Genomic DNA, 25,641 nt, shown 5'->3' with positions numbered 1-25,641 from the left:
ACAAAGACTTTCTCACCCCCTTTCCCAATTTGAGGCTAAATAACCGTGATCTGCTGGGCTTTCTTTCTGTCCTACGTGTAGGGGATTTTGTGTGAAAAAGAATTGCAGACAAACCTAGATTGAAAGGGATCTCTGGAGGTTTTCTGGTCTATCCTATCCCCACAGCCACAGCTGGTGCAACTTAGATGGAGTTTTCCAGGGCTGTCCCCTTGAGTTTTAAGTATTTCCAAGGACATAAATCCCACAGCCTCTCTGGGCCCCTGTTTCAGTGTTTTCAAACTCTTATCTGGTGATTTTTTTCCCCCCCAACATGTAATCAGAACTTTCCTTATTTCAGCTTGTGGCTATTGTCTCTTGTCCTTCATGTATGCCTCCAGAAAGATTTGGGCTCCTGTCACAGCACTCTCCAAACTATCAAGCTGCAACAAGGTCTTTTACCATCTCATACCAACACACTCTTCATGCCCGTCCCTCTGCTGCCTTCTCCTTATCTAGGACCTGCTCTCTCTTCCTTGGCTGCCCAACCACTTAACAAACCAGCCACAGCTGCCCCTCATCTACATCGGCCAACCCACCGCCCCTGAAGCCAGCCCACACCTGTATATTATCAATGCTAATTAACCCAGATTCATCCCTCTACAATTCCCCCTTTTTTTTTCTTCTCTTTTTACATTTCATACCTTATGTTTTTAACAATCATTACAACCTTTTTACAAATAAATTTTTCATACAGTCCTCTAAATCCTCTACAGGCTCTGTGTTTATAAAGACGCCCTAGGCAGTTACACGCTGCAGTAAGAGCTCCCCTTGGATTCCTCTCCTTGAGACTAACCAGATCCAGCACTCTCAGCCTGTCCACCTGCGCCCTGTGCTCCAGCCCCTGACAGTCGTGGTGGCCTCCACTGGATTTACTCCAATATGTCAATATTTTCCTTATCCTGGGATCACTTTTGGAAATGCTCTCACCTCTGGGCTCAGGTTCCTTCCCAGTCCAAAGGTGACAACAGTACAAGAAGACAGGATACTCTGTTTCTGGCTTTTGATCAAATTGTTCTCAAAAAAATTCTCTCTGGAGAGTTGAGAAATACTCAGCCTTGCAAATGTATCACCCATGTACTGCAGAAGCATGACCTTCCTGCCAGGATCAAATTGTGTGACTATCTTCAGTCTGTTTGCAGAGGGCAACTTCTGCTGGGGACTCAGGTGCAGGACAGCCCCGTTCCACTGCCATGAGTCTCCTCAGTGTGCAGGTGTAAGTATATGTAAGGTGCTTTGTTAAAGCTGACGCAGAAAGTCAGACAGGTAAAGGACTTTGTTGAAGTCTAGGGAGAAATTCTGCAAAAACAGAGAGAGACATAAAGAAGTCTGAGGGGTATGAACAGTATAGTCAAAATTCCAGTCTCACAAGCTTTGAAATTTTAATCAAAAATTCCAGCAACGTGAAGCCAGAGATTACTCAGACATCTCTCTCTTGTTATTTTAATCTTTATAAAGTTTACAGTTAAGTTTGAAAGTAATACTTGACTGTACACTTATGACTTAAAAGTGGAAAACTGCTAAAGACAAATAAAACCTGGAAACCTCCCCCTATTTGTTATTTGTAAAATCTCACCTGAGTTAATGTTGTCCTTGTGGATCTTAGCACTGCTTCACAGTTTTTGAACTTTATTTCTGACTAAAGCAGAAGACTGTTTTTCAGAACTCTCAGATCTCAGCTACTTTTCCTATAAATTACTCTTGTCCCTGGGTACATCACTTACCTCCTTTCATATTCATCTCTTTAACAAAACCATGTAACACATGCTTGTATGCCAGAGGAGTGGAGAGGCTCAGCTCATTATTTCAGAACTCTGAGCAGAAGTAGATATCAAAACATGAAGGCTTTCTCTACTAATTAGGGCATCAGCCTTATTTATTCAAGTGATGACATGCTTTTGAATGAACTTTGGAACTTCATGTTTCTATCTAAGCCATGCTATGTAGAGAGCAGGAAAAATCTTTCTTGCATCTTCAGTATTTAACAATATGACTGCACTGATGACATAAACATGGGTCTGTGTTTCACTGTGAAGAAAGTCAGTGTTACAAAAGCAACCTGTGGACTTTGTGTCTGCAGAGGGCTTACCCTGGCACAGTTGCTTTGATGGCATGGTAAGGGGAACAGCCCCTCTGCCCCTGCCCTCAGCCCTCAGCCCATACTGGAAAGGCTTTGGACCTTTTTACTTCCACTGAAACCAAGCTTTTTGGGAGCACCAGATCAGCATATATGCTGTGCATAGACCTGGGAAGTTCTAGACTTGATGTATCAAAGTATGAGAAGCTGATTATTCAGTAGAGATTTTCTTTTTCTTTCTTTCTTTTTCTTTTCTTTTTTTTTTTTTTTTTTTTTTTTAAGTACTAGAGCTGTGCAGATTGTAAGGAAAACTTCTTAGAAAGCTAGTTTAGAGTAGCATCTGAAACATGTGATTCTTGGAGCCTTCAGAGACTTCTGCATTATAAAATATGTGCCCAGCCTTCCATGAAACAGTGGCGCATGGAATATCGACTACTTATAGGTTTGATTTAGCTAAAGAACACATGTTTTACAAAGGTATCCTTTTTTGTTCTAACATCTTTTTTTCAAGTGGTTGTGCATCCACCATGCTGCTTGGTAAATTCAGAATTAAAGGGAAAAGGACTTCACTTCCAGTTTGAAATTTTCTGACCTAAACTTCCAGCCTCTGGACATGGCCACGAGTCTTCTGGTTCTGCCTGCTGTGTGCACTCAGTATCTGCCGACCGCATCCTCACTGCTCAGCTGGCCGGCGGTCTGGGAAACACTGGTGTTCTAAGGGTTACTGGATTACAATTGTTCTCTGCAAACAAAATTCACATCTGTTCTGACAACTTATTTCAGCCTAATGCAACTTGAAAAGGTCGAGATTAATCCCAGAAAATCAGACTTCTATTTGAAAGGCCAAATCAACTTTAATTGTAACACATGGCTATTTGTATTGGCGTTTAGCTGCAGCCGTTTGTTTATCCTTCTTTCCATTGGTATTATTTGTTTCTGAGCTCGCTACTAAAGCCCACAATGCAAGCTGAAATGTTTTAAGTAACATAACAAAAATAACAGCTGACATCTTTCCTTTTACAGGTTTCCATTGACCTAGGGTATTTTGTGTGCAGCGCTTTTATAACTTTTGTTTTAGTCTGGGGGGAAAAATCATAGAAGGAAATGTTGGCTCATTTTATAAAGATTAATGGTGTCTGCTGTACTTTCACACACCCCTCTAGCTTGTTGGCTTTACCCATCAGAGCCCAGGGAGGATGAACCACTCGCTCTGGAGTTCTGCCTCCTATCAAACTTTGACTTGATGGCAGGAGCTAAGGGGTTTAAAACCCCTTTGTGTTACAGCAGTTGCAAGCTGTGGTTTTGTGTGTTGGTGAGGTGACTAACAGGAGCACCCTTCCCTTGGCGTGGGGGACGGGTTGGTGTACCACCTCTCTAACCACTCTGCCGGCTCCCGGCAGCTGCTATCAGCTCAGCCATCGAGCCATCAACTGACATCTGAGCTCTCCGATCCCCCCAAAAGTGACAGGACAAGAGAGACTCATTTGGCAGTACTTTGCTCTTGCTGTTTGGCCTGGAGAAAGATACTCAAAGTGGTAAGATTGTTTAGCAACAGCTGGCAAGCACCCGGGTGCGAGCCTGATTTTCAGACATGACAGGCACTTACAGGAATGTTGCCAGATACAGCTGTTTAAAAGCCTTAATAAACAGCAAGTCAATACTAATCTTTGCCAAATTAATCTTTTCCTTGACAGCCCATCAGAGCAATTATGCTCAGACTCGTTGTAAACACACAATTGTCAGAAGGTAAGGATCTTCTCTGCAGTATACTGTTGATTTTTGCACACACCTTGTTTTCCAAATAGGAAGGTTTCCTTTTCTTTTCCCCTTCTTCTCTTTCTTTTTTTTCCTCTCTTATTTTATTTGCTAGCCAATTACATGTTTGCCAGCTTGGTATTAGCCTGAACAAAATTTCATTGTAAAGTGTCTATCGCAGAGAGCCCTTAATAGAATGTGAAATGATGACAGTTGCAGGATCCATGCAGATGCACATTTGCTGGTGGGTTTCTCTAATTAGGCAGTAACTGTGACAGACTCTGAAATGTTACAAGTCATTGTTCTCACTTGTCCTCTTGTTGGTGGGATAAGAACTACATTTGAGTTGTGATTTAAAGTGCTGCTGGGTAATAATAAAATACATGACTTTGCAAAGGAAAGCAAATGCTGCCTGCAAGACCTGACACAAAGCACCTCCTGTTCTCCAAGGTGCTCAGCACCTCCTGCAGCACTGCCAGCACACTGCTATACTCACTAAATAATATTTTATTTAAACATAAAAGGGCTTGAAGACACCAGGTAAATAATTAACGGGGCAATGGTTGTATATCTGTCTATCTATCTACACCTACACCTGTATCTGTATCTATATATCTATATCTATCTACCTATCAATGGGAGTTCTGGGGAGTAATTCCTGTATGGGTTACATACAGCTCTTTAGTTCCTTCTCACAGTGTGTGCAAAACAAGGATTTTTTTACCTACTGTGTTTCCCCAGAGCACAGAAGGAGATCTCTCTAGGTCTGCCATGTTTACAGGATCAGGTAAGAAACAGGCAGATACAGTCTTGGAGATGGTAGTTCAGGTTGAGATTAAGTCTCAGAAGCTTGAGGAAGGTGGCAAAAGCATGTTTTGCCTTCCAGTAATGAGTTCTTATTGTCGGATTTCCTGTTTACGGCGAAGCCTTGCAGGGAATATTTGGCGGAGACGCCGCTGGAATCAGGAGCAGTGAGATCAATTCGGTGAGAGAGAGAGAGAAGTGGGCACGAATACATTACATTTCATTGTGAATGGCTGGGGCCCTCCATGAATACATTACTTACTGCCTGTGGGTGAATGTGGGGGACAGAATCCTATAGCAGGTCCCTTTGAAGAGCTTCTTTGGGTCAGAGGCAGCAGCTGGATGGGATTTCTGCTCAGACCCCCATGGGTTTGGTGATAGAGACTGGGACTCACATTGCCAGAATGGGGCACACTGAGAGCAGCAGTAAATTTGAAGAGCCTTTCCTTTTCAAAACCTCTGCTTACCTTGGGGCAGCCAAATGGGATTTACATCTTACAGAGTGCATATGTTGCTAACCTTTCATTGTGCCTACCACTGTAAAAAAATAATTAAAAAAAAATATTAATTTCAATTACTGGAAGACATTATTTCCCTGGTTACTATCACTTTGAAAAATGTCTTTATCATATTTACTTGCTGTTACTGTGTTGCTTCAGCGTGTAGGTTGTTTCATTCCTGTGTGCTTTCTCATTATTGTCATTATGACAGATGGTGACTTACAACCAGTGGCTCGGGTATGTGTGTTATTCTGGTGCCTAAGCCACAGCACTTCAGTGAAGAACGGGGCGTACCCTCATGAACTCCAGTGGAGTTTCACCTGCTTACAAGAAGATGTCAACCTGCTAGGCTCCATCCATGGACAAGTTGTGTCTGCCAATACACAGCTGAAAACAAATAGCAGACTGCCCTTGACCAGCAACCATTGCTTTTTCCAAAGGCCAGACAAGAAGAACTGACATTTACGCGTGGAAGTGGGATCTTTCCTTTGCAACAAAGTGGCATCAGCATAACCCTGGCCAAAACTGCTGCTCCTCCAGCACAGCTACCCTGTTGGAACAGGACCCAGGCACAGAACCACACACAAAGCACTGGCTGGGTAAGGTGCTGTATGGTAAACACAACGCAGGCTTCCCTTCTTACAGACTGAGAGACAACAAATAGCCAGAGGTTCATACAGAATAAGTATTTTATTCATGATGTATTTTTTTTATTTACATTAAAGTTTTCTTGTATTTTGAACTCCGCATGGATACCGAAATTAACAACTTTATGTGACTGCGCACCTGCTCTAAAAGAAATGAAGATAACACAGTTCTTTTCCATAAAAGAAAAAGAAAAACTGCCTGTCAAAATCAAAGCTGATTTTTCTTGTCCCCAGTAATTATGTTCTCACTTTAGAATTAATATGAATGGAAAATGTAGTTTACTATAATATAATAAATAGAAGACATTGGGTAATTAGTAGTGCTGGTATATTTCTAAAGTACTAAACAGACAAACAATAAACTGTGAATTTAATCACAAATTCTCATACAGTTTCAAGACAGGAAAATTAGAGCTCTCAGCTACAGTCATTTGAGTAATCACATCTGATCTGCATTATTTATTAGTTATTACATGCCAAGTGATTCCGATTGTACATTGCCTGAAATCATTCAAAACCAAGCATGCCTTTGTTTCTGTTTTGTTTTTAAAGAAAAATCAGTGGCACTGCATAATGTTAATTTTATCCGAGTTGCTTGCTTTATTTCACATAGAAAATACAAATCAGTAGTAATCTCCATTAATTGGACAGGCATTTGGGATGAAATCCTCCAGAAATGTAGTTTCAGAGCTATCCCTGATCCAAAACATTGACAAAATACCTTCTTTTGTTTGTTTGTTTGTTTGTTTATCCCTTTCCCTGTGGCTGTGAACTTACCTTTCACTTTAGGATGTATTTGTGATACACTCCTTAAAACTCTGTAGGACATTTTGAATGTATAATAACATAGCTGAATCATATTTGGTAATATTTCTGTTGGTAATGTTTTTATTCCACTTGACTAATTAACCAAAACTGATGAAGTTCCAAGAAGCAGCATTATGCAGTTTTATTCAGTTAGTTTTGTTGGTTCAAGTCTTAGTTTTGGGCAACTTCCTGCTACAATGCTTTAAAAGGGGAACTACCTAAAATGCCTTTTTAAATTTTTTTTTTTAAATTTTCCCTTAACAACCAAAGAAATAGAGAAATAAGTATTGGTTACCTTCATTTTCTGCCAGTAAAGCAGGTTTGGTCTTATATATGTCACTGTAAAAACTAAATAAAATATTCACATCAGTTGTGAACAATTTGTGCCAGCAAAAGTTAAAGCGTCAAAGAAACTTCTTTAAAATGCTAACAAATTTACTTACAAACACCTATATTTATTATTTCATAAATAGGCGCAACAGGTTCCATAAAAAAGATTAAATACAGACACAGTATGAAGAAACAATAATACATAGCCATATGTAAAGGTTATAATTTAGCTGTCTCCAATCTGTTTCTGCATCTAATAAAATATCAGGTAAGCATTTGGCAGTTTTATACATAAAAGGACTTAAATGACATTTACTAACCAGTACACATAAAGTGATTTTCTTTAAAAAAAAGAAGCATTTTTTAGGCAGTACAAAATAAATGTGTTGCTCTTTATCAACATTAGGTTTTTTTCCCTAGTTTTTTGTGTTTATTTCATGCAACAAAGCCAATATTTTTAATTAATATCATTTGGGAATATTTTACTTTTTTTTCCTCCAAATACTTTGAAAATATAGAACTATTAGTCAGTTGTTTAAAAATGAAGTAAAAATATGAATGTTTGCCAATTTAACCCTTATTGTGAAATCAATAAACTGGAATGAGCCAGTTTCAATTACAATTAGCTACAAAAAACATTCACATTTTATACTCTAGGAGAGTGTAACATAGATGCTATTTACAAACTTGCTATGACTGCTACATCAAGCCATTTAAAAAGTCTTTAGTAGTTTCATATAAACACCCATTATGAAAAACCAATGGAAAATCCAGGACTTTTATCCGAGACATCTACAGTTGCTAAGGCAGTTACTATCGCAGCACTTCACAGCAAAAACCAACATAAAATCTGAATGGTCCAAGTTTCCTTCAGGGAAGAAGAAAAGCAATGTCCGTTAAAGGATCTCAGGGTAGGGATGGAAAAGGAGGAAGAAAGAGAAAAAAATTTTTTTTTTGGGGGGGAGGGTGGGGAGAGGAGAAAATGAAAGAAGCAAGACTATTTTTTCCAGAGTGGGTGACCCACAAGCTCAAATAGTCCTAAGTGCTTAGCAACTTGTATTTCCTAATAAAATGCAGAACTGCCTTGACTGCATAAAGCAATCCATGATGAAAAGACTCCCCTGCATTCCTCAGTGGAAAGGAGAGGTGTTTCAGATTTTCAGGTAAGGTACAGTGCTTTGTCCCTCTGCATGCCCCTGTTCAAAGAGAAGAAGAACAAAGGTGATTTTAAAAAAAAATTGTCATTTTTTTTGTCCTGTTCTTCCAAAAAAAACCCCACAACCCTACTGCATGTCATTCATTCCAAGCATATCACTGAAGTATGGCTGCATTACCAGAGTAATAAAAAGAAAAATCTTAGTGCTATAGTGGCATGTAGCTACCCGGAGACCTCATCTAGCTCTAAACTACACAGGACCGGCACATGGGTTTAAGCCCTGGTTTGGGATAACCTGCAGTAGTGGGCTGGTAGCACTGACTATCCCTCCCTCACAAACCATGTAGGTACAGCTGACAGTTTAGCACAGGTCTCCCAATGATACTCCATCAGCACCTTAAAGATGTGCCCACTTCCTTAGAGGGCAGGAGAGCTTAGCTACATGAACATGGGTGCCAGCAACTGACATCTCTGACCTATTTTATCTAGTAGTAGAGCCATAGCCAAAAAATGATGGTTGGCAGGTTCAGGTAAGCACATGGAAGGGAACACAGAAGCTTCTGGCAAAGCCAAGTAGACCAGCTCTCTGCTGGAGACTAGGCTCTACGGGAGACCTTCCACCAACGCGCTATGTCTGGCACACTTTTACATTCTGTTCTTGCTGGGTTCCAGCTTCAACTGAAGCATAGCAGTTCAGAGCAAAAGAAGTCGTTTACTGGTTTCTAAATTGGAACAGTCTGTAGAAGTCAGAAAAAACATATAATGTAAAGCAGAAGAAGCATCACTGATGGGGCTTGGTTCACACTGCAGAGTTTTTCTGGGAGAGGCTTTACTCTTAATCTCCTGCTTCCTCACCAAAACCCAGGCACCACTTATGTTCTTCCACAGCTTTACAGTTTACTTTGTTTGCAGTCCAAGAGCAGCACAGAGCAGTTTATGCCAGTGCTATAGCAAAGACAGGTTAAATCCATGCACACAGATTCACACAGGCATATCTACACAGTATGTACAGGGTCTGCTCAGAGAAAGCTTCTGCTGATGGAAAGTTATGCCTAGTGGGCACCAAGAGGGCACTGCTGGGAGTGTTTGCACATTGTTTTTTCCAGAAGAGACCAGGAATCAAAGCCACAGGTGATTATGGCTTGTTTGACAGGGGACAGTCTATTCAGAGCTCAGTGTAAGTGGGTATAAAGGTCTGTGGGCTGGGCAGGCTCCTACGAGGGCCTGCAGCACAGATCAAGACATTATGGTGGTACAGCACAGGAGCAAGACTGTTCCACTGAATAAGTGGGCAAGTCATGGGGCAACAGTGATAGGTACAGGGGAAAGTGATGCTGCTTTGCAGGCTAGTTAAAGCCTGCCACAGTGTCAGCAGGTCCTAGTCAAGGTGTTGTTCTCAACTAGTAACCAGAAAAGATTTTTGTTCAGTTCGTTTGAGTTCCAGAAACAAAAGCAACTTTAAAACAATAATGCAAGTGAATTTCTTAGTCTGATCAAATGTAATGGGTGAAACTGGTCTTTAATTCTGCTTTGTGTTCATTTGTCTGGGTTAGATTTGACACTGTGGTAGCAATCGAGAGCTTTTATCTGCCATTGTCTTGAGGGATTCATGACAGGGTCAAGGGGAGGTTAGGCTGATGAGCATGTTCACAAGGCACACTAGGTATAATTTAAAACTCAAAAGATACCTTCTGTTCAGAGTCTTAAACGTTTCTAGACAGTTTTTGGGACAGTTACATGGCTCCACACAAACCATGCTGCAGAGGAGCTTAGGGTTTGAAGGGGCTACTAACCTTATGGCAGAGTCATAGAGTTCCTACAGGTATGGTGTTTTGGTTTTGGTTACAGTCATGTGATCTTCATGCCATTCTTTTCCATGTATCTTGTATCCCATGCATCACCCCTGCATCTCACTGGTTTGGGTTTTCATGACCCAAAGTAGTTTTCACTGACAGCAAGCTCTCCTCAGCAATGGCATATTTGGAGGAAACAGTTCATGCCATTTGCCTCTCAAGTAGGAGGTAATGATCTTAAAACATCTTTCCTACACCTTTTACTTGAGATTTCAGTTCTGATTTTCTAAGGAATCGAAGTTCTCTAAGACCAAAGGGTATCTGCTGTGATAAGGTGACAACAATGTCTAATAAACGTATGTATTGAAAAATTGTTCTCCCACAACAGCTAACTGCTGAATAAATACAGTGCCATCAGAGATGCACTTCTGAAATACTGTATGGAAACAGGCAATAAAGTTGTTGCCAAATTCTCTAGCAGATATTTGTGTCATGAACGTTCCTCAACACAAGGTGGCATTCACTGGCTGCTTACCCATTACTGCAGTAGTCATTATTCCAGTCCACAGTCTGTGCTGGAGGATTTCTGCACCCTGAACGAACATACTCCATTGCTTGGGTAACAACTTGTGCAGCTGTTGATGTTGGATTGATGATATTCTGATAGTCAGGCTGAAGAGTAAATCCCTAGAGGAGAAAGCAAGTACATTACAATATACGGAAACCAAGCAACAGGTTGGGTCCTTAGAAAAAAATCCCATACTGTGAAATGGTAGAATACTTTTCCAGGTGTACTTTAGGTTATCAAACTTCAAATAGAAAAAAAAAATAAAATATGTGTAGGCACTTTCTAAGTTTTAAAATCTTTCTTTGGTTTGAGAAATGAAACACTGCCAAATTGTTGTTAGCTATTGCACAGTTCACAGGATGGAACTAAAAGGGAAAGAGCAGAAACAATTCAAAACCAAGAGAACAACTCAATCAGCACTGTGGCAAAAAGGTCTTTTTGCTCCTTAGAGCTTCCATTTAGATTAAACGTAAGGATACACACTAGTCATTAATTCCCAGAATATGCAACTGAATCTTTTTGAAGGATGTAGGCAGCAGGTGGCTGACTGTTTTATTAGACTACACCTATTCACATATTGTTCTCAAAACCCTTTTTCTTCATTCAGTCACAAAGGGACCATCTGCTGCTTCTTTTATTTGTACTTCTCTCTCAACTAAACAGAAATTCAACCAAAGCTTTTTAACAGTTGTTGGACTAATGTAGTGAAAGTAGCAAAGAATAACTTGCTTTTTGAAACCAAGAAGACAAGGAACAAAAGTGGAAGTTACAAAGAGACATCTAACCTGCTTCCTGAAATATCTGTCATCTGAAGTCATAATAATTTTTAGCTCTTTTGATATACGAAAATGTTTAAATATTGTGTTTCAAAACCAGTGGAACAACTGAAATTTCAAGGCTGCTGTATCTGGTTCACCCTGTATAAATGTACATCATGCTCCTGTAAAGTTAGAAGAACTACATTGGGTAAAAGTATGGGAATGCTGTATGAAAGCAATTGATGTCTGTTGAAAAAAAACCACACAGCAAACTCCTTCCTGGGGCAAGGGCATACAATTCCCACTGAAGTTAACTGGATGTGTAGCTGTTAAATCAGAAACTAAACTCGACCCAAGGTACCCAGTTTGAAAACCCACTCCTTCTGGCTGAAGTCCACATATAGAATGGAATTAAAGCTCATAGCTTTTAGTTTTAAATTCTAGTCCATGATGTATGATCGCTTCCTCTCCACAGCCTTTATTAAGACAGAAATTTTGTGGAGATCTGGGTTTTATTTCTGCAGGCTTAGCAAGTCAGCCATGCTACCTTTGATCCAGATAAATGAGTATTCGGAGTTTTCACCTGCCCCCCCCCCCCCCCCCCCCAGCTCCCCAGCCACAGAAATCAGCTTCCTTCACATGTAACATGTCACTTTCCTCTTCACATCCCTCTTTCTTGGTGCATTGCACCCTGGCTCTTCCCCAGAGGTCCCGCGGGTGTTCTGCCCTGCTGTGCCTCTTGTGTACACTGTCACCTCACCCCACGCCTCCTGATCACAAATTTTAGCCTAGGCCATAAATGAGTGCAACTTTCTTCAATAATCTTTTCTGTACAGAGAATATCCCGAGTCACACTTCAGTACCTCAAATGCTCTTTGAAGTCTGACTTTGTCCCTGGTGACTCCAAGGAACAGAATATTAGTAGTGGGCAAGTTCACAGCTGAATTCTATATCTAGTTGTCATTTAACTTATATATTGTCCTGCTAATAAGGGAAAATAAAACCCATCCATGCGTAACACCCATGCTCTGTACACTGCCTTTTCACCTACACATCAGGCTGCCTAAACAATCCCCATGCCTGCAACAGATCCAAAGGAAACTCTGAGCAGACCTCCCAATGGCTTTCATCGGAGTTCTGGGTAATTAGAAGGCAGAAAAATGGGGTTTTTATATCACCATCATAATTTTTATACAAAACATCACCCATAAGGCCTTTCTAATTTATCTATAAGAGGGAACTAACCACAGAAACACTTCCTACCCTCAGGCACTCAGGTTTACCTTTGGTAGCAAAGCCCCCGAGCTATCTCTTATCGGTCTTTATGAAACAATCATATATATGAGAAAAACATGCTATGAGGCCAGTAGCTCCAGCAGGGCTGTGGCAAAGCATGCAAGTGAGCAGGCACAGACTCGAGTGCTCATGCTGCAAGGACAGTTCTCCCAAATCAGAGGAAGAGACCATCAGTGCAGCGTCTGTTCCATTTCTTCTGGACTTAGGACAAATAAATAGCTTAGATGTCAGAGTGTGGTCCTGTGGTTTAAATGACAGCTTGGAACTGGGTGGAGACTTATTCTCGTATCTTTTCAGGTTTTCTGTGTGACCACAGCCAAATTGCTTTGGCTCTCTTCCAGCAAAGCACACGTGCACGTGTGCTTGGACCGAACTGATACCTCTCATGTTAAGGCTGGGACCACGGATCCAGACTTAATTCTCCTATCTGCAAAATAAGGGGTAACGACACTTTCATCTAGCACCTGGCAAGTCTGTTTAGTTTATAACTGCCTGGGATTGGGGCCTGTTTCTTAGGACATGCTCACATGATAAATTTTAACATGGTGCAGAGATATCTGAGCCAGGTTCCAGCTCCAGAAGCAGCGGAGCTGCTGCAGCTCGGCATTCCCACTGGGGCTAAGGGTTACCAGAATACCAGCAAAGTGGGTGCTGGAGAGCACGCTTGTTAAGGCAAAGTAATTAAAGAAACCTGAACTCAATATGAAGGACTGATAAAGTATGGTGCTGTTTCAGATGTAAACAATAATTACTTCAGCTCTTTCATCAACAGAAAAAGCTCTGGAAATACAGATCTGTACAACAGAAGGAGACAGCCTTGTACCAGGCTTGTAGTAAATATTTGCGTATTATTTATCTAAGCCCTTAACAAACAATGATGAAATAAAAGTGCTCAGAAAATGAGTACTTCGAGGTCTAATTAAACAATGCTGAATGTTTTTGCATTGTAATGCTCAAGAGAAAATCATCAACTGTTTTGCCACATGCCTAGAATTTTAAATTTCATTTTCTTGTTCCAGATTGAAATAAAAATAGGGAACTTGATAAAGATTAATTTGATGTCAGGAGGGACATTTGCTCTTTAATTAGATTTCTGTAGCCCTAGCAGTTTCATGGTGCCACTGTAGCAAGTCCTAAAAAGCCTGCAGCAGAACTAAACAGTGATCCTCATCTCCACACTTTACTGGGAACTAATTTCATTTCCTGCCTGTCTGGAGAGGTATTTTCAACAGGCATCAATGTTTTTGTCTTCACAACTGATTTATTCATCAATCTCAATGTGATATTTTAAACCTTTAAATTACATCCAAATCCTAAAGCATCTGTTTATTACACAAGGAAATTGAAAATCTGTCTGTGTGATATCATACAAAGATTTTTCCTTAAGGTTATAAAGGAAGTTGACAGATATTAATGATTTTTTTTTTCTCTTGACCTCATTCGAAGACAAAGCTTAACAAAAAAGAGGAAGAAATCTGGACAAATACAGCAGGTCCCTGAGTTTACTGTATATAATATATGCCAGAAAAAATGAGGCTATTATTTTTTGCAGGCTATGCAATCATCTTGCTGTATACATTTATTTTCTAAAGGAAAAGAAATACCTAAAACTAGACCAAAATGAGTTATTATTATTTTTTTTTAAAGTGACATACATTAATCTTCTGCTTCTTTGTTATGCATACACTTGCAGCCATGGTTACTAGACATTAAGAGTCTAGTTTTGCTTGCACTACCTGTGAACCAAAGTGGGACAGATTGTAATGGGACTCACCATCCCACCCAATGCCTGGGTGAAGGATTTTGGGCAGGGAAGGAGATGCTTGCAGTAGGGCTACTTAGAAGGGTTCCTTAATGACTGGGCATATTTGGTAGGGAGTGAATCCTTGGTCTCATCACGTTCCACACAAAGCAGCACAGTACAATGAGCTGAAGAGTGGAGTATGCTCAGAAAGCACAAATGACTGTGTGAGTAGGGCAAGGAAAGAACAACTTTGCAAGAGAAAAGGTTGTAGCTTCAGACACTGTTGTAGCCTGAACTTTGGAGAAATCATGCTGATTTGAATGGCAAGGGTTAAGATTCAGACCATCTGATCCCAACTAAGTAATAATTAAATACTATGTCAAACCTAAGAGTCAGACTGGAGAGAAGCAACTCTGCATCAGTTAAAAAATTGTACAGTGATAGAATGGTCACTTCAGCTTCTAATGAAAGAAAAATCACGCTCTTCTAATCCACTGTGATTTTTCCAGTGTGTCAAAAGTGGATGAAAGAAAAACTGCTACACATTGGATTTAGACTTTAAAAAAATAAAACTTTAACATGGCTTTAAAAAAAATAATATTTTTTAAAGATACAGTATATTTCAAAAATAGAAGTTAAATTTAATAAAAATCGGTATTTAATTTAAGTATCAGAGTAGAACTAAATGGTCTGTTTTTAAAGTGTAAAGCATTCACACTGTAAACGAGCACCCTAAACGTCTACAGCAGTGCCCATTGTTTGATTTGTTCATTAACTGTTTTGGAAAAAAAAGGAAAAAGAGACTAATTTGTCTACTTTTCAGAAGTTACAAAAAATATTTAGATAACTGAAAATAGAGAAGATTGTTTAAAATAAATTTTAAAATATTTACTAATGCTAGGCATATGACCCAAATGCTGATACTTAAATTTTACTTTCCCTTGTACATTCAGAACAATTTGGATGCATTGCATCAGCTGCATACTCCACAGAATTAACTGATTTTAAGGCTAACAGAAATTGTCCAGTAACTGTGGACTTTTGGCTACCAGCACTTCGGATCTTCGTGATGTGCTGTAGTTTTTGTGGACTCCTGGAGGAGTCTGCCCTTCTCCAGCTGGCAGTCTCTCTTGGTTTGGCAGCTGCACACATGCAGGCAAGGACTTCTGGAAGCAGAGGAGGACGTGCTGTTCCCTGCGGAGCTGATGAAGATCAGCACATTGTCCTGGCAGCAGTGGGGGCAGAACTCTCTCCACAGGTCAGCAGTTCTCATCAGTCCCTCCTCAAAGTTACACACAGAAGGAGAGTTTGTGGATTTCATGCACAGTGGTTTTGGAGAACTCTGTTCCTGCCTGCCAGGACTGAAATCTCAATCTTTATGTAATTTTTCTTGGATCTGGCAGTCCTACAGGTATACCAGATGGTCTTTGATAAGAAACTATCCTCCCTCTCCTGGAGAAAATGAGTAACCAAATCTCCCTGAGGCACAGTGTTAAAGCGAGGGATCTGTACAGAGCAGGGATTCCCAGAGCCTGCTACAACTGAGCATCACACTAGTAAGCCACGAAATATTTCACAGATGGATGTTGGGAAAAAAAGGGAAAAAAATCAGAACCCACCATCAGTGGGAGCCATGACAGCTGCTTTTAACATGTCTACAGCACAGCTGTCTGTTTGCAATGGTGGTGTCCAGCCAGGTGAGTCTGTGAATGCCTGCAGTAGAAGACTGCTAGGAAGCTGTTGGCAGACTTACCCTGCTCTTGTCTATTAAGCTTCATGCTGCAGCATCACATGAAAAAATTTACCTTATTTTTTCTTAAAATATATTAGTCTGTTTGGTTTGAGCAGTGGGGAGGTTTCCAAAAAGGAAAATATCTCCTGTTGCTAGTCACACTGTAGGGAGTGGGATGTTAATTAGTTTCTGTTCTTGCTGCTTACATAAATTAGATGCCCGCTGGAGTCTTTGGAAAAGGCTTAGGGTGGCCACACCTTTAGCATGGAGGAAATCAAGCAGCTGAGGGAAGACAAAGTGAAAAAAAGTTGAATTAAATGCAGTTATGGCTTCTGCTTTACCAGATTACATGTTTTCCCATTCTTCTTGGCTGTCTCTTTACGTAGCAGAGTGGTCTACACCGTGCTGCTGGAGACTGCACCTCGCATCCAGAGTCCTCCTTCCCTCTGCACCATGGGCCAGACATACAGGGTGATGCCTCTTCTTTGTCCTCATTGCTGTTGAGTCTGTGCTGTCATCATTTGGAGGGTTTCCCCCCACTATGTCTTTGCCTCTTTAACATGCTCTGTGATCAGCAGAGTGCTCAGCTCTGAACAGAGGGCACAGCAGAGCTTTTTGACAACTAAGTCAGAAAGAGGCCTTTACTTTCAGGTTATAGTTTCTGGATTTCTTGGTATTTGCCTCATGGTAGCCAACCTGTCCTCCATGCTCTAATGCAGTAAAAAATCCTGGGGATAGTGTTTTCTAAAATTTCTTGAGTATGACTAGAAAAAGTCACACCTAAGAGATGAGACAGGATACCACTGTTCTGCTCTGTCATGGCAAATCATGGTGTAGTTAGTAAACCTGCTGCTGTAAGATTTAGCATACTTTTTGCTTTGTCTCTGCCAACACCACTTTTTACAAGAAATGGATCCTATATTTAAACTCAATTCACAAACTATGTAAACTGTTGTATACTAAAAAATAAAATAAAATAAAATAAATATTACAAATATTCCAAAGTGAAATTACACAGATTTTCCACAGCTCAAAAGTTGTGTTACTTTGAAACAAAAGCATGACTGTAAGAGGTAGAAACTGGTTTGCAGATGTTCCACAGTGCTCAGAGAAATGTTGTTAAGATTGGCAGTGTAGCATTTCAAGAGGTAATAAGCACCTGTCACCTTGAGTGAAGCTCAGAAATACCTCACCTTGGTATCTTCATTACAAGCATCAGCCTTTCTGACTAAGTAATAGAAGTTGGTAAAAAGTATTTTACCTAACCTTTCATGAGTTTAACAGTAGTCAGCAGAAACACAGAGGTACAGCATTTTTTACTTTACTGTACTTGTACTTAGTAAAGCAAAAGTATCATCGTGGGTCTACATGTTGACTTCTAGACACCTGTTTTCTACAAATTAGTATCCTGTGTTTTCTCTTAAGTTATTTCTCTTGAGAAATAACTCAACTGCATGCCAAACAGCTCACAGATGAATGAAAGTACTCTCAAGCCACTGACGCACACACCACACGCTACAAGCGTGCAACTTGGTAAAATAAAACAACAGAAGATTCGTATTATCTTACCTTTTTTGTAGTATGCAATGGTTTGGAATACTGCCTAAGTGTTTAGATTCATATAATAATGGTGATGTTGTATGTATACATATGTAAGTATCTAACATCTGTGTTGCATCTTATGCTAGCCCCTACAGTACTATTAATTAATAAATAAAGCCAGATTTTCAAATCTGTTCAGTAAATTACGCCTATCAATGATACTGGAAAGACATAAGGGGTTTGATCTTCTGTAGTTCTGCGCTGGACAACTAATGTACAACTGACACTGAGCTTGGCAAATGAACTGAACTTGGAAGACCGAATCACTTTGCAATAAAAACTTGCTGAAATATAACTACACAATCTCAATAGGCTGCTGTCACAGATATCGTTTTTCGTGTTTGTTGAATGAACCAGGGTATTGCATTGAGTCTCTGTTCATTGCTTTGTCTCTCATTGCTCTGAGCCTCCAGGTTCCACCAGGATTGCATCACGCATAGGCTCTCCAGACAGACTCTCCTGGCTCACCAGTGTAGGACTTCCTCTAGCTAATTCTAGCTGCCCAGGCTTGGGGTTAACTATTGTGTTTCTCTGAGGCTCAAGCATGGGCTCTCCCAGGACACTCACACCAGGACGCTGGGTTTCTAATTAATAGGAAAACCTTCAGAAATACACAACAATAAGATACTCCACATCTGTGTGATCATAAGTCTGTTTACGCTGATCGTGAAAAATTGGACTAGGAAAAAGTTGTAAACATTTTACAAATTTTCCTTCCTGTCTGACTACTCCAAATTACTCTTGAGACTAAGATCAAAGTCTCTGAAAAAATCCAGATCATCCTAAGCACACCTTGGTTTACCTTCTGAACAAGTAAATTTATCAGTCCAGATTGCTTGCAAATCTTCTCCCGCTGTGCCCCCCTTTGCAAAATTCTTTTCCTGTTGAATTGTTCTCTCAGCTAGAAGCTATATTTTGTGTTCAGATATTTCCATCTCTAAAGACCAATCTTGAGATGAAATGTTTCTGGCTTGGAAAGCAAATGCAAATGCCTTGTTAGCGAAGGTGAATTTATACAAACATTCAAAACATGCAGCAAGTTCATGACTACGTATTATCAACCAGAACTGACAAGTTTTGTGTATACAAATTTTGTAGATTCTTGCAACTCCATCAAAATTTTTTTCATTCTAATGCCTCTTTGCAAAGCAAGATCTTACAATTGATAGTCACATCTCATGCAATACAAAAGGAAATTTTCTCTCATGAAATCACCAGAGTTAATCTGCTCTAACATCCCATAGACCTGGGCCTAAAACCCACAATACTATGGTTGGCCTGCATTAATTCAAAACTCCTAGGAAATGTATTGAGCATCAACTATCTAAAACACAGAATGAGGGAAAAAAAAAAAAAGAAGAAAAGACACCATATCGGGATACTGGGCAAAGCCCACTTATTTCCAGGAAAAAAAAAAAAAAAAGAAAAAAAGCAGAAAAAAAAGGTACATTTATCTGGCAAAATGAAGTTATGAATACAGAATAAGCTAACATTTTTGTTTTCACTTCATCTAGCATGCTTAACACAGCCTGTGTCGCTTCATGTTCCCTCTGACTGTTCCATGTCACAATCGGCACCAGGATAACAGCACAAGCTATAATCCTATCTTTTTCTAGACGTGCCTGCCTTTTGTTTGTAAAATGTTTCCTGAAGATTTAACATATCACTTACATTTCAGGGTACTGCCAGATTTGCAGATGGATCTATGGACACACTTCTATTTAAAGGATGCCTCTGAAGTTTGGGGGGGAGACACGGCTAGTGTTCAGAAGAAAGTGATGAACATTGCTGCTAGCACAAACAGTTCCACTGAAGTTTCCCATCATCTAGGTAAACCCATTCATTCATTCTTGCCCTTGAAAGACTAAGCTCTCAGACTATACTACCCCAGTTTTCGAACCCTGCAAAATTAAAGCTGAGCCATAGCTCCAAATCTCCCTCACCATGTCAACTTCTGGATGACTTCCCCCACCCTCCCCCACCCCCCAAAAAAATATTTCCCCAGACAACTGAAAAGCTCAAACTTACTTGCTGCATTGTAGGTGAATGTAAAGCAGACTGGACCTGCATTGGTAGCTGGTTTCCGATGGGCTGCTGCATTGAAATTGGCTGGTGCTGCTGGATGTTGAGATGCTGGTGCAGGGGGGGGCTGATCTGAAGAGGTGGCGGTGGGGACACAGCCATGTTTGCTATGGAAACAGTCACTGGCATTTGGTTGTTAGGCTTGGGTGCTATGTTACGGGGGATATTGGCATGCATGGCAGTGATGTGAGGATTCATTCCTGGTTGTTGTTGGTAGTGGGAACTGAGGTACAGTGCAGAGTGAGCCTGGGTGGGCCCATGAAACACTGACTGCTTTGAATTCATCATCTGAGGTTGTGGGGAGGCTTTGACATCAACAGGTTCACTGTAGCTCTGTTGAGAAAAACAAAACACAGACAATACTTAGAAGCTGCAAGACGCTGCTGTTCTACCTGCTGAAGTCTGTTTAAGAGTCACATCATGGGAAACACATATCTGGACCATAAAATTGTCCTTGGAATGAAGTTTGGTTATTACATGAGAAAAAAGAATCCCTTTTACCTTACACTTTTCTCTTCAACATTCTAAAAAAAAAAAAAAAAAAAAAAAAAAAAAAAAAAAAGAAGCTAGCTCCTCTGTTTCCTGGCCTAGCCTGACATTTTGCTTTTTCCAAACTTGGAACTGGATTCACTGACCTAATAACCTACACAACAAAGACAACCAAGCCTGTCACATCTATTCACATAAACAGCCGCTACTATTGTCCTAAAATCTGATGGCCTAGTTGAAAAGAGATTCAGGAGGGTGGGTTCCAGCAAAAGTCTGCAGTGATCTTTGACATGCCTTGTTTTCCCAGCTGCAAACCAGGGATAAGAATTTCAGTGTCCTTTACCATATATGTTGATAACTGCTAATAGTGCTTTATTAGTTAGCTAACATCACGAAGAGGCTAAACCCCATCCACAGTTGTTCTATTGCACTGAGTAAAGGTTGCTAGTTGCTGTGCCCATACCTTCATTCTGAAGTATTCCATGCTGGCATGCTATCCAGCCCATATCAAACATGTTTCATGAGCCATGCATTCAGAAACGTAATTCTGAACAATTTCACCTTTAGCAAGACTTCCTTTGTTAATCCAGTTCATAAAGTTCTGAGAATTCTGTTTAAAACTGATGTCTATATAAATGCTAAACTGTGTCAGACACAGGTAAGCTATTTTGCTAAAGCTGGAAGAATACTGCACAGAATATTAGAAAATGCACAGATTTTCAAAAACATTTTGGTCTACCCTGATTTCTTAAAGCTGCTAGTAATAAAAACTTTCCATAAATGAATGTGAATTTTAATAATACTCTTTTTATAATATTTATAACTTGTTACATTTGATTTAAACTCAATTTGTTAAGTTATTTTCCATACCCTTGTTTTCTTAGATCTTCTAAGTGCTAACCCTGTGTGCTCAAATAGATGATGATAAAAAATTAAGAATTAACTCCCATGAGCTTATAGGTGGGAATCATAATTTGCAGTTAAGTCATACTGGGATTAATAGTCAGTGAAAGGTGAAACATGCTGGAAAAAAATGGCAGAAATGTCCCTCTGGAGAAAGAAGTCACTTTGTCAAAACAAGGACTGAAAGATGCATATATGCCCTTATTCTGTGATTTCCATGTCATGTTTGCTCAGTTTACAAGTCAGAGTAAGTTTCATGTTACTCTCAGCACTCCAGGGGCGGTAAAGTCTATTTGTATTCTTTCTGAAGGATGTACCATCACCAACAATCCGCTGACACGCGCGTTACTGAAATTGCTTCATTATATGCTATGAGAAAGATGAGAAAGATAACTTCATTTTCCCTAAGTATAGCTGCAGTTCTATTAGCAAAACCCCATTGTTTTCTCCAGTAAACTAAGGACAATTAAATGAATATGATAAAATGAATGAAAATCTCTGCCTCTGTGGATCAGCCTGGATCTGTTCCCATGTGGGTGTACACGTGTGCAATATGTATTATACGCATCTTCGCAGGATTCAGATACAAACATAAAACCCCACAGACAGTATATGATGAAACATGAAAGTAGGTGCAAAATCTGCCAGTTTTTTGGTATTATTTTCAAAACACTGAACTAATGTTCATGACGGCATGAGAAATTTCCCCCCTTCTTCCCAGCTGTATTTTTAGGGTACTCGCGTGAGTGTGGGAGCAAAGACTGGAAGGTTTGCTGAAATTCAGAGAATCAGAGGAAGGTTTACTAATTAGCAGCATGGTCAGGTCCCTCCTTTTGAGTGTCACAGGCTCTTTACACATTACAGGAGGTGCATGATGTGCTCTTTCTTGAGAAACTTGAAGTTTTACTGAGAGCGTCATTCCCTCACAAAAACAGCTTGCCTTTCCGTGATGCAGCTGGCAGGCTCTATCTGGTCCTACCAGGGGTAATTGCTCCTGAAGTGTCTAAAGGCAGATCAGTTAAACAATTCCTCCCGGTGATGAAGTATCAAAGTGCCTTTGTGGCACTTTTTGTGACATACATACTTATATTCCATTTGTGACTGCAAAGATGCTGCCATACACCTCTTTAACAAAGATACAGTGAACTGATTTAATTATTGGGTAATGCTGAGTTCACACATAAGTGGTGAATGCATGGCCCATACTGATAAAATTACAGACAGATCAGATAGTTAGTATCATTTAATACTTCAAATACCACACTATCTTAAGAGGAATTGTATGGTCTCAGGCCAGAGACGAGTAACACTTGCTTTAGCTCTGAGAGAGCATCTGCCAAGTGATCAAAAGGAATCATTCCAGTTGTCTCAAGCTATCAATTAGCTTTCTATATGTTTCACTACCTCCTGATCCAGTGAAAAGTACAACACTTCAGTTTCAGACGAAGTATTTTGCTGTTGCTTAGGATACTTTAAATCATATGTGATCTGAAGTCAAATTGTCCAATATCAGTATAAAACGCATCAATATTATCAGTTACTGGGATCTTGATAAATGAACCCATTAACTGCACTTTCAGCTTTTTCTAAGGCTCGTTCAGAAACACAGATTTTGTAAGTATTGCTGAAGCTAATGGAATAGGTCATGTCAAATATTTTGGCTCTGTTATGCCACTTTAATGTGAAATATACTAAGGTGTGTGTGGGTAGATATATATATATAAACACACTCACATATATACATGCATAGGTCATACTATCATTTCAGGCACAATTACTGCTTTCACAGGCTTGAATGGGCACTGCGTCTGTCCAGTACATCATTGGACAGTCTTAGAGAAGGACTTTTGTTGTTGGTAAAACTAGGAATTAAGAAATAAAGAGATTTCATTAGCCAGTATGAACTTCAAATGCACAGTCATGTTCCCTAACTTTGCAGGTTGAAATTCAGTCAATTTTTTCTTGCCTTATCAAATGAGAAGAGCACAGAAATAATTAAAAACCCCCAACTCTTTAGTTAATTAATCTGCCCAAAACCAACACAGACAATTTACATCTCTAATTTTTGGCATGAAGTTATAGGATACAATTAATATACAGATATAGGCAGTGGAGACCAAAATTGAAAATCTGTACACACAGGCCACCAAATATTGAAGCTTACGATCTCCTACATGCAACAAGTTCTACTAGACATGCAGTGAGAAAATATTTAATTGTTACTATCAGAAGTATGGTGGTCTAGACCCACCACTAGAGGGTGACAGAATATTATATTTAGTTAATGGTAGGCAGTGGTATTGTATGCATACATTACCGAACATACACTAGGACCACAAACTAGCTTTTGTTGACAGTCCTTTATGCTCTTTGAGTGGCTTCTCCTTGTTCTGGAGCTCAAGTCAAAGCCTTACTCTAAATCTTTCAAGTTCTTCAGAGGCTAGTAGTAGGGTTTCTTATGGATCTGCCTCTCCACCTAACATCATCATCTAATAATGGTTACCATTTTAAAAGAAAACAGAAGTCGAAGACACTGTAGGTAGGCCAAAGCAATGGAATGCTGCAGAAAAAGTATGACTGCCCTTTAAGAACAACACAAAGCCACATTTTTTTTTTCCTCATCAAAATCTATTGTTTTACTAAAACACAAAGAAAAAGAGGGAAGAACATTTTGAAATACCAACAGAAAGAGAATGAAAGTAGAAGAGAAATAGGAAAAGGAAGGAAACAAAATAAATGCTACTGTAACTCTGATGATAATGAATATAATTATATTAATTAAAAGTACTGGTGCATGACCCTCAGTCCACAAAATTATTCTACTGCTATTATACTTTCAACAAAATGTGTGATGATGCAGATGTGAGTGGTATTCTTCAGAGAAAGTGTTGAGAGTTGATCATTTTGCACAAAGATTGGGAAGTGCTGAGTTCAGTTCTTCCCTCCAGTTTTTACCAAACTCATGCTCTTCCTTCCAAATCTAGAGCAAAACAAACTTTCCCATCCACCTTGTACTCCCCTATTGTGTGCCGAAACTCCTTATGCATAATTGCCAAATTAAAGACTTAAATTAGGTTAAGGGGTTAAGCATTGCTCATCCAGCTGTGCTATTCTTTTCTAAGGAGAACTGCCTTGGGACTAATGGTCCTTATGACAGACAGGCATAGGGCAGGTGTCAATTCCTTAGAGGAAAGTGACACTGGGATTTCCCTCACCCCAAATTGTCCATTCACTCCTACAGCTGAGAAATGATTTTTGGTATGGACATCCTGCTCAGCTTAGTGGTGTCAAACAGCAACAGCCTGTTGATGATATTCTGGCATCTCCACAACTTCCTTTGGGATATAATTTTACTTCCACTTTGAAAAGGTGCACCTTAAACCCTCACCTGTGTATCTGGCTAACCAAACAGCCGTTGAAACCTACACATGGGTTTTGATTCTCTTTCTAACTTGTGGCTGCCTTCTGGCTGCTGTTGGTTCTCCTGAGCCCACCTCTGTTGGAACATAAACAACATCCATGTGACTGAGAGTAAATCAAGGACATGTTTTAACAAGGCAGTACTCTAAGAGCTTGATCCTTTAGACTACTGAATTTAATGGGAAGTCTTCTATTAACTTAAATGGAGTTTGGATCAGAGCCCAACACTGTTACTTCAATATTAATGAAAATTTTCATGTATTTCATGAAAAGAGGTAGGACTTGCCTAACAGAGGCTGAGAATCATTCCCAACTGATGAGCACTACTTTTGACCTGTGTTTCTTCAGAAGCATACCTAGAAATTACAACTGCCTATACTGACCTCATTTTGCTTTTTTAACATGCTAATCCAGTTATTGTTAGAAATATTGCCAGGAAGGAGGACTGTATAGATATGTATGTACACATACGTATGTTAACATCTTCAATTTACATACTGTATACATGCTTTATATTCAGCATTCTTATCTACTATAGCATATGATGCCATAATATATAGGAATTAAATAAATATTTTTCAATAAATTCATTCTACTAAGCAGTGCTCAACTGATATTGCTGTTTGAAATATAAAACCAAAAAGTCAGTGTTGTCTCAAAGAAAACGGAGTTGTTCAACTCACAGAGAAAAAAGTTGTTTCTTTTTCTTACTCTATTGATTTCACAAAATTAGCTAATGATCAAAGCCTTTCAGTTGAAGCAATATAATTTCAGTCACTTACAGACCAAACATTATCACAATACTTCTCTATTAACATCAGCAATTAAGCTTTCCTTTATAGTAAAATAGTCAGGAAATACATTCAGTATGTTCACAACATTCAGTAGATGCTCTTAGTACTATTGGATGCCTAGGTGTCCTCTAAATACATGCTAAGAGACCTCCTCAGGGGCAAAGACATCAGCCTCATGGCCAATACGGCCAGCATAAACTTTCTATCAATGCAAACAGCTTTACTTGTGGGTGAACATAACCTATTCCAACCTTTGAAGATTTTTTTTACACAGCCAAAATGGTGTAACATAGATTTATTTAAAATGGAAAACAGGTGCTTCTCTTTAAATGAGAAACAAAGCTTTGG

General features: G+C 39.6%; 1 protein-coding gene across 2 annotated transcripts in view; it reads right to left on the bottom strand.

Moving 5' to 3' along the window:
* Positions 1-7,460: 7,460 nt before the first annotated feature.
* Positions 7,461-25,641, bottom strand: part of TOX (thymocyte selection associated high mobility group box) — a 224,629-nt gene continuing 206,448 nt past the window's right edge. For both annotated transcript variants that reach the window (XM_037381844.1, XM_037381843.1), the window contains exons 7-9: positions 19,634-20,020; positions 10,441-10,592; positions 7,461-8,152 (exon numbers count right to left, since the gene is read on the bottom strand). In XM_037381844.1, the coding sequence (XP_037237741.1) occupies positions 8,116-8,152; positions 10,441-10,592; positions 19,634-20,020 (576 nt within the window). In that variant the 3' untranslated portion in view covers positions 7,461-8,115. The remainder of the gene's footprint in view (positions 8,153-10,440; positions 10,593-19,633; positions 20,021-25,641) is intronic.

This window comes from Falco rusticolus, chromosome 3, assembly GCF_015220075.1.
Source record: "Falco rusticolus isolate bFalRus1 chromosome 3, bFalRus1.pri, whole genome shotgun sequence".
NCBI lineage: Eukaryota > Metazoa > Chordata > Aves > Falconiformes > Falconidae > Falco > Falco rusticolus.
The sequence above is the reverse complement of the archived record's forward strand: the minus strand, read 5'-3'. Positions and strand labels throughout refer to the sequence as shown.